Below are 9,372 nucleotides of genomic sequence, written 5' to 3'. Positions count from 1 at the left end.
TTAGGGCCGCCAACGGAGCTCCGAACCTAATGTTACAACCTGCAAACAGAGTGTGATGCCAACGCGTTGGTTAGTTGAGGACTCTGTTCACGTGGCCTGAATCCTCGTCTGTACACGTCTGATGGAGCTGAACGATGTCTGTGATTGGCTGCGACCGTGATGTGAAAGGAGTCTTCAGCAGTGTAACTTTACTTCCCACGTCTGTACCGTCAAAGGGTGAGAGCTACACAGATGCTAAACGGATGGTTCTGTTTCCCGTGGGTCCCTCGGCAGCACTGAGGCCTCACCCTGCTTTTCTGAGCACGTCCGGCCCCAGCGGGCTCTAACGTTTCTCCAAAAACAAGTCAAAGCGTTGAGTTTGTAGCAAATACTAATGGACATCTGGCATATTTTCCACTTTTTTACATCTAACGTGTGTAATTCTGCTCCAGTATTGTGGAGATGGCTCTAATAGGCTACTGTACATGTGAAACATTACTCTCCTTCATGGGGGTGGGGAGGGGGGGCGCATTCAAAAGGGGCAGGGTGCTGATTTTTGTATGATGGAGAGAGAAACATGCTTAAAAATTGAAACTTTTTCTCAAGTGTTTTTTATTCCAATGTCTCTGTATCCTTTAATGTATCTTGATAAGAAAAGAAATAAAGATTTTTTTTCTTGGTGGTCAGCCACAGCCTCTGTGTCCACTGTGTGTCCACTGTGTGTGTGTGTGTGTGTGTGTGTGTGTGTGTGTGTGCGTGTGTGTGTGTGTGCGTGTGTGTGTGTGTGTGTGTCCACTGTGTGTGTGTGTGTGTGTGTGTGTCCACTGTGTGTCCACTGTGTGTGTGTGTGTGTGTGTGTGTGTGTCCACTGTGTGTGTGTGTGTGTGTGTGTGTCCACTGTGTGTGTCCACTGTTCACCGTCCTGTCACCTCAGCCACCCACCTCCACATTATGGTGGTCCACATCATCTACACCTCAATATCACAACCTGAAAGAGGACAAAGTCCTTCTTCTTCTTCTACTGAAGAAGAAGCCCCCCCGACTGAAACCTGCCAGCTGAAGGTGTCACTCTCACACTGAACCTTTTTAATAACTGGCCCAGAACTCAGCCTGCAAAACATCTAAACATCAGTGTGCTGAGGAGAACCTAGAACTCAGGGAGCTGTGATGAATCCCTGAGGTTCACCTGTGGGGGGGGTGGGGGGGGCTGTATGAAAGCTGTGTGAAGGGTCCCATTAACCAAAGTGTGTGTGTTGCGGTGTTGGACACTGTGATAAGATAAGATCTATTTCATTCATCCCAAAGGAAATGATTTCCTGATGATGAAGGCAGTCCTTCCTCATCGGCCCGTCCCCGCTGACCACGTGGATCGGGCTCAGATAAACATCCGGTTCAGTCCGCGTGCGTTCACACCTGTCTGGGCCGCTCGTGGTGCCTCAGCGGATAACCGGATTGGTCCGTCATCGAGCGCGTTCCCCGCGCGTGGATGCGATTGGTCGCCGTACAAACGCTTGTGACGTTGAGCTCGAGCACACCTGATGCTCATATTGAGTGGGGGCGGGAGGTGGGGCCGGTTTAAAAGACTGGGGGGGAAACACCCGCTCTTTACTTGTGACTCCATAACAAAGCGGGAGCGTCAGGGTCCAGGTCTCTGCTAACAGGCGACTAACACCAAGCGAGCGTCGGAGCCATGTTCCAGGTGAGTGTGAGGAGGGGGGGCTGACTGAAGAACCCTGTCTGCCCTCCCTCACTGTCACTGGGACACTTTAAGTCTGCAAACACTACTTAAAGCGCCTCCACTGAGTGGACGCAGCCTCTGCGTAACACGTCATGCTCTGAAGCCACGCCTACCGGAAGAGGAAAGAAGCGGCGCCACTACAGGCTGGCCAGAGTTAGCTGAGACTGACTGACTGAATGAGGTTTATCCCAGCGCCTTCATCTCCATGTCTGCTCCAACACACAGAACTAAACTAACACTGACTCACAGCAAGCCCTTCAGACGCCTAGACTGGTGTTGATAGATCTTTCCAGTCAGGTCTGCTTATTGTCTGTCTGTGTCCACTTTGGTGTCCTGAAGGCTCAGCTCCTCAGTTAGCAGCTTTGAAAAAGTCAGCTGTGGGTTTTCTGATGTTTCCCTCAGCACAGATCAGAGCAGAGATTCTGTAGTATGGACGCTGCCCTCCAGCAGCACGTCTGTCCATCAGGAAGTTAGTCCACACGTGAGGTCAGACCCCCCTCCCCAAGGTAACATGTAACCTGTCAGGACTCCATGTGTGAGTCATCTGTCAGCACTGACTGGCATGGTCTGTAAATGGGTTGTCAGACCGTAGGGTCCAGGTCTGGGCCCAGTGTGTGGTTTGATGGCATGTCCATGGGATCATAGATCAATGTTGAGTTTTCAGCTGGTCAGACTGAGATGAAGCCAGCAGCTCGTTAAGTTAGAGGAGCAGGTGCAGCAACGAGTCTGTGAACCTCTGACCTCTCTGTTTCAGACCAGTAGTGACGACTTGTTCCTGCCTTCCTACCAAGACGAGGAGCTGGTGGACAACCTGCTGTCCAGTGAGGAGTCGGATGGAGATGGTGGTGGCGGTGGTGGACTCTCCCTGGCGAAGGCTCTGCTCCCCCTGGTGGAGTCTTCCTCTCCCCCCCTCATCCCCTGGGTCTGCTCCACCCGCTACAAGACGGAGCTCTGCACCAGCTACTCTGCTACTGGTTTCTGCAAATATGCCGAGCGCTGCCAGTTCGCCCACGGGCTCCATGAGCTCCATGTTCCCTTCCGCCATCCAAAGTACAAGACTGAGTTGTGTCGCAGCTACCACACGACAGGCTACTGCTACTACGGCAGTCGCTGCCTGTTTGTCCACAACCCCACTGAGCAGCGCCCCGCCATGCGCCGCCGCAGGAACGTCGCCTGTCGCACCTTCCGCTCCTTTGGCGTTTGTCCCTTTGGTACCCGCTGTAACTTTCTGCACGTGGAGGGGGGCGACGACGTGTGCTCTGGTGTGGAGTCGCCTGACACTGGTGAGAAGACGCTGTCTATACCGGGCCCCCAGCTCCAACCACAGACCAAGGAGTGGAAGCCACGTGGAGCTCTGTGCCGCACCTTCAGCTCCTTTGGGTTCTGTCTGTACGGTACACGCTGTCGCTTCCAGCATGGCCTCCCCAACAAGATCAAACCTTCTGACCAGACCCAAGGAGGGCCCTTCAGCCCTCAGCCGTCCCCTGGCAGTTCAGGTTTACCATCCCCCACCTCCCCGTTCACCTCCCCCTTCACCTCCACCTCTCCAAACTCTTCAACTTCATCTTCTCCTCCATCCACCTCCCCCCTGGCCACCCCACCTGCAGAGGCCACGGCCCACAACGCCTTCACCTTCTCCAGTCAGCACCTGAGCGACCTGCTGCTGCCGCTGGCCCTCCACCTGCAGCAGCTGGAGAGCAGCAAGGCTCAGGAGATCTGGGACAACAGGGCGCTCTGACTGCATGAGGATGGTTGGAACCAGCATCAGCATGGGCCTAAATCTACTGTTTTTGTTTTACTTGAACCCCCCCCTCCCCTGGAGCATTAATTATGTGTTTAGTTTTTTTTTTTTTTTTTTTTTTTTAAACCTGCACTTGTTTGAGTTTGTCAGCAGATCAAGCTGGCCTTGAGCTGTTTGATGGTAGATCATTGAGTCTGAACAAGGCCTCACAGGCCCAGTAGCTGTAGAGAGGTGGGCACCTGTCTGTGGCAATGAGTGAAATGTAATTTTTAACTATTGTAAATATGTTTTTATTGAACTAAATGAAATCTGACCATCTGAATAAACTCATTTTAATCTTTAACCTCCATGTTGTAGCATGAGCTTTGTTCTCTTTATTTATTTACATGCTGACTCGCACATCAGGTGACTTACTGCAGTTAGACTGACGACACGATGGCTCACAGGGACTGATAGCTGGCAACATGATGGGCACGCTGCACTTTACCTTGTACAACTAACCTGTTTATACCCATGCACCAAATTAACAGCATCACTGATGCTCTGCAGTCTGTCTGGGAGAGGAGTCCTGCAGCAGGCTCAACATCTGCTGGGCTCATGTGAGGAACATTTTGAAGGGGGGGGTGCTGTCAGAAGAGGGTAACCAGCAGGGATCACTGTCTGCCATGCTGTCACAGCTCCTCGCCTGTTGGTACGGCTGTAAGGAGACCTGGGCCTGTCTGTCTCACTGGTGTTCAATCAACCAATCAGGTTTTCCCAGTCATCTTCAACTGACCAATCACTGACCCTGCTGGTGCGTCGCGGAACACGTCACCATCAGTCAAGTTAGCCACAATGAAAGTGAACGTTTAGTCTAATTCAATATCGTAAATCAACTTTTTTTTAACCATCAATTAAACGGTGATAATGCACAGCCCCCCATAGTGTGTTTTACATGGATCAGGACGGAAACACCAGCCAAACGCACTGGATGGCTTCTCCCGTGTCGTCTTATTTTGAAGGGCTGGCCGGATGTGGTCGGTTGTTGTAAACTTGACGGTGGAGATCCCGCAGAGGAGGGAAGCGGAGCAGATGTAAACTGTTCTCCTGGTTCCAGAGAACTCGACCACAGCCGTGCCAGACAACAAGGTAGGGTCTAGTTTAAGTATCAAACACTGTCGTGCGTTTCCTCTGCCGCTCTCAGACAGCTAGCCTTAGCCGTTAGCATCCAATCCACTAGGTAGCTAGCTGACACGGTGGCTCAGGCTAGCAACGCTTCACGCTACTTTTATCTAACGACCACTGAAACGGGCCTTTACACTTCAGATAGTGGTGTTGGTGTGTGTGTGTGCCAAAATAAGTGAAACAATACTTTTTTCAGGTTTAAATGGTTTGTTCCAATTGATAGACGGAGCCCAGATTTCATGACGTTAGCATGCTGGGCAGCGAGTCCCCCAAACCCCTTGGAAAACTGTGCTAATTGAATAATTATTGGCATGTTGTCTCTGATGGACAACATGTCCCCCAGAAGTCAGGGCCTGCACCGAGTCGACCACTTGTTTGAGTAAGTTCGGGATATGTTTGATCCACTGAGCTCAGTTTTAGTAAGTCCTCTAGATCCAGGCTGTAGCAGCGCCTCTAGCCCGTGTCACAGTGCGATGCTGTCCCCGGCAGTGTGAGGCCATGGCGGACCGGGAGGAGCGCCGCTTCGCTGAGGTTTCCCGGGACTCCGTCAAACTGATGGCCGAGAGTGCAGGCGTGGAGCTCGGCGACGATGTGGCCGCTCTGCTGGCTGAGGACGTTTGTTACCGGCTCAGGGAGGCGACGCAGGTCAGTGGTGCAAGGGAGGGGGGGGGGCTCAGGAAACACACACCTTTACAGGAAGGATTAAGTCACCTGTATGACTGAGTCTGATCAGAAGTGCAGTGCACCTGACTGATGCTGTGCTGTGTTGGATCCATGCAGAGCAGCTCTCAGTTTATGAGACACGCCAAGAGGAGGAAGCTGACCGTGGAGGACTTCAACAGAGCTCTGCGCTGGAGCAAGGTGGAGGTGAGCTGTGAGCTGTGTGACACCACCCTGCTGAGTCTGCTGTTCAGAAATAACAGACTGTAGGATGCCATCGATCAGAAGTGTAATAAGCTACAGTAGTTGCTTCTTCCTCTCCGTGTGTTCACCAGACCGTCTGTGGCTACGGGGCCCAGGATGCTCTTCCTTTCCGATCAGTGAAAGAAGGAGAGCTTTTCTTCACTGACGATCGCGACGTCAACCTGGTGGAGTTGGCTCTGGCCACCAACATACCCAAGGGCTGTGCTGAGACCATGGTGCGAGGTATGGCCCACCACGCTGCCAGAAGTCTCCCTGATGTTCAAAAGTTCATCCTGCGGGCCTTTGAATCAGGACGGATGTTTTGCTGATAACGTCTCCTGCTTTCCTCCCCACAGTGAACGTGTCTTACCTGGATGGGAAAGGCAACCTGGAGCCTCAGGGGACAGGTAGGACTGAGCCACATTCTGATTATCAGGCTGTACACTCAGCAGGTGATGGGTGATGTTCCCTCTCTTGTGTGAGTTTGAGGAGTCAAACATCCCACTGTAATATGCAGTGTTCGGTCTTAGTATTCCGGACCTGACTGTTGCCTTGTCCCAGTTCCCACAGCAGTGCAGTCTCTGTCAGACGACCTGTTGAAGTACTACCAGCAGATCACTCGGGCCATCCTGGGAGAGGACCCCCACCTCATGAAGGTAAGGTGCTGCTGGACGCAGGCACAGCGGCTGCTTGGCTCACCCATGTGTTGCTACTAACTCCTGGTTACTTGTGTGTGTCTCAGGTGGCTCTGCTGGACCTCCAGTCCAACTCCAAGATCGCTGCCCTCCTGCCCTACTTTGTTTATGTCATCAGCGGGGTGCGTCTGTCCTGTCGTCAAATCTTGGACGTATTTAACTTGAAAACAAACCGAACGTATTCGCTCATCGCTTTTTTTCTGAATGTGCGGCTGTGTGTGTCCAGGTGAAGTCAGTCAGTCATGATCTGGAGCAGCTCAACAGGCTCCTCCACATGGTGAAGAGCCTGGTCCAGAACCCCTACCTGTACCTGGGCTCATACGTGCGCAGCCTGGTCTCCAGTGTCATGTACTGCATCCTGGAGCCGCTGGCCGCTTCCATCAACCCGCTCAATGACCACTGGACCCTGAGGGACTACGCTGCCCTGCTCCTCAGTCACATCTTCTGGTGAGGGCACCCCCGATGGCTGCGTAGACGCACTTTGTTCACAGGCGACTGACCGAGCTGACAGTACAACGTCTGACATATTGTCCCCCTCTGAAGTTGTCACATGTACACATGCAGCAGCCACAAAGCAGCTCTCAGGTGAATGTTCCATATCGATTCTTGTATTTTCTCTCCAGGACTCATGGTGATCTGGTGAGCGGTCTGTACCATCAGATCCTGCTGTCCCTCCAGAAGGTTCTGTCTGACCCAGTGAGACCACTGTGCTCCCACTATGGAGCCGTGGTGGGCCTTCATGCGCTCGGATGGAAGGTATGTTACCTGCTCCCAGCTGAGGATCTTGGCGGTCATGTGCTTCTGCATTAAACAAGTGGATTCATGTCATAAAGTGAAACCTAGAAATGAGCAGCAGCGTATTTCTTAGCCACCAGCTACACTGAGAACGTGTGTGGCTGCAAAGCATCAGTGTCTGTGAGACACACTCAGAAAGAATTCTACCAATCCTCTTTGGAAATGCCCCCCTGGTTTTCACCCCATTGAGAAGCTGTCTAATGGGACTCAAGAGCACCTCAAGATGTTTTATTCTCAAATGGAAGATCTACACTAGAGACTGTCTCCGTCTGACGGCTTCCATTTCATTGCTATGAGTTCTTTTTCCACTCCTCCGTACGTTGCTGCATACTCCTCTGTTTTCTTTGTGTTGTCGTTGGCAGGCCGTTGAGAGAGTGCTCTTTCCACACCTCCCTGCCTACTGGGCCAACCTCCAGGCTGTACTGGACGACTACTCCGTGTCCAACGCCCAGGTCAAAGCAGATGGACACAAGGTCTACGGAGCCATCCTGGTCAGTGCTGCTCCAGCTAAAGTCCTCCAAGATGACTAACACTAGTTTTATTCAGAGAATGAATTCAGACAGACTGTGTCACCCCTCATCTCATACAGTGAACAGAATTTAGGAAGCCTGGATAGTTTTGTAGATATTCTGACAGCTACTAGACAGACAGACAGACATCACATCCCCCTGCGGGTGTCACCAGGTTGTGCTGTGTTGTGTTGTGGCCTGCAGGTGGCGGTGGAGCGCCTGCTGAAGATGAAGGCTCTGTCTCTGTCTCAGCCGGCAGAGGGAGGCTCCGGCGCTCAGCCAGGCTCTGTGGTGGGCGCTCTGGGTTACAGGGTGAGCTCCCCCGGCCTCAGCCCCCCTCCAGAGCCTCTGTCCGAGGCTGCCCTGGGAATTGCAAGCCATCTTCAGGCAGGCGGGGCCGGCTGTCCGTGGGAGGAGTGGACCCCGGTCCCCCTCCCAGCCATGTACTGTGAGCTCTACTCCTTCTTTGGAGACAGCCTGGCTGTCAGGTTCAGTACAGGGCCCGGGTTTGGCAACTACCCCCCCTGCACCTTGACTCAGCTTGGTGATGCCAGAAAGGACCCCCCAGGCTCTGCTTCCAACCCTGACACCACCCGAAAGATGCCACAGCTGACCGCCAACCTCAACATCAGCCCCAGGCAGGATGGGAGTCCTCGCACTGATCCGCCCCCACCCAGCCTGGCAGCTACCGGGTCCGGGAGGTAAAGCCGACAGACTGTGGAAGCTCAGCTGTTAGGTCTGGCTTAGTGAGTGTAGCTAACTGTGCTTCCCCTCCTTCAGGTCCCTGGGTCGCTCCTCCTCCTCCACCTCCTCCATGCAGCGCTCCAGATCGTCCTCGTCACGTTCAGGCCAGCGTTCAGCCGGTCTGTCCCGAGACGTTTTCCCCAAAGCTCGCTTCACCTCTCCTCAGACCGGACCTCCAGTGTTCTCCTTCCTCATCGGTGGGCGGCAGATGGGCCGTCGTTGCCAAGGACGCCGCCCCTTCCAGACCACTTTTGGCCCGACTCAACCCGTCTCAGCCATCCCACCGCGGGCCTACGCACACAAACTACCTGTCATCGGCAGGGTGGGCAAACCTGTACGCCGCTGGGCGTGTTCCCATTACTCCCTCCATCTGCCTCTGTAGAGAGGAGGGTCTGAGACTGGAAGGCTGCAACAGGCCCAGGATTCTGTTATTGGGTGGAGAACAACGTTTGCACCAGGATGCACTGAGACGACACACGTGGTCGGTTCAAACTGATGTAAGGCTGCTGCGTGTAGTATTTGAAAATGCCTCATTGTGGTACCCCCCAGTGGTGGTACCAACACATGTGACCCGCTGACAGAGACAGACGGACTGCACCAGCTCATTAGAACGCTGCTAGAATTAGATCAAACGTGTGCACATACGGGTGCTGACGTGTCGCTGGAGTAGAGCACAACAGTTCTGACATACTGTGGTTATCTGGGTTTTGGCCACAATGCACTGCAAATCACAAACAAGCAAATGAAGTCACATCTGCAACTCTGACAAGAGACAGTCCAGAGACCACCAGGGGACACGGAGACAGACTGTGAAGGCGAGTGGAGCTGCTGAAGATGTGTCAGATTAATCACAGTCCAGCCAGCAGGGAGAAAACCAGATATTTCCCTCAGAAAGAGAAAAGCAGCAAATTGTCACGTTTGAGAAGCTAGAGAGGGTTTTGTTGGGGGGCCTGAATGTCTGAACAGAACATGGGAGGAGCGTACGGAGTGACAGGCAGAGTGTCATTGACACTGCCTTGTGTTTGGACACCTTGTACAAAGCTTTTTTCATTAAATAAAGAATTTCTGCTGCGGCTTTGAAACCTTTTATTTGATCCGTTTGAG

The 9,372-nt window shown here is 53.0% G+C and overlaps 2 protein-coding genes across 3 annotated transcripts; both read left to right on the top strand.

Moving 5' to 3' along the window:
• The first annotated feature begins 1,669 nt into the window (after window positions 1–1,669).
• Window positions 1,670–3,469, top strand: cth1 (cysteine three histidine 1). The gene is made up of 2 exons (XM_070855257.1): window positions 1,670–1,678; window positions 2,418–3,469. The coding sequence occupies exons 1-2, from the start codon at window positions 1,670–1,672 to the stop codon at window positions 3,453–3,455; spliced, it is 1,047 nt and encodes a 348-aa protein (XP_070711358.1). The 3' UTR covers window positions 3,456–3,469.
• Window positions 3,470–4,497: 1,028 nt separating this feature from the next.
• taf6l (TAF6-like RNA polymerase II, p300/CBP-associated factor (PCAF)-associated factor) lies at window positions 4,498–9,350 on the top strand. 2 transcript variants are annotated; one of them, XM_070855077.1, is made up of 12 exons: window positions 4,498–4,586; window positions 5,112–5,267; window positions 5,408–5,489; window positions 5,618–5,768; window positions 5,882–5,932; window positions 6,087–6,181; window positions 6,268–6,342; window positions 6,447–6,667; window positions 6,844–6,976; window positions 7,378–7,506; window positions 7,729–8,225; window positions 8,305–9,350. In XM_070855077.1, exons 2-12 carry the CDS (start codon window positions 5,212–5,214, stop codon window positions 8,648–8,650), a joined length of 1,836 nt encoding a protein of 611 aa, XP_070711178.1. In that variant the 5' UTR covers window positions 4,498–4,586; window positions 5,112–5,211; the 3' UTR covers window positions 8,651–9,350. The 2 variants fall into 2 exon arrangements, with proteins under 2 accessions (XP_070711178.1, XP_070711177.1); XM_070855076.1 differs by having other exon boundaries at window positions 5,403–5,489.
• Window positions 9,351–9,372: the final 22 nt, after the last annotated feature.

The sequence above is a fragment of the Pempheris klunzingeri genome, chromosome 23 (genome assembly GCF_042242105.1).
Source record: "Pempheris klunzingeri isolate RE-2024b chromosome 23, fPemKlu1.hap1, whole genome shotgun sequence".
In the NCBI taxonomy this organism is placed as follows: Eukaryota; Metazoa; Chordata; class Actinopteri; order Acropomatiformes; family Pempheridae; genus Pempheris; species Pempheris klunzingeri.
Note: the sequence above shows the minus strand (reverse complement) of the source record. Positions and strands in the feature narration are given on the sequence as shown.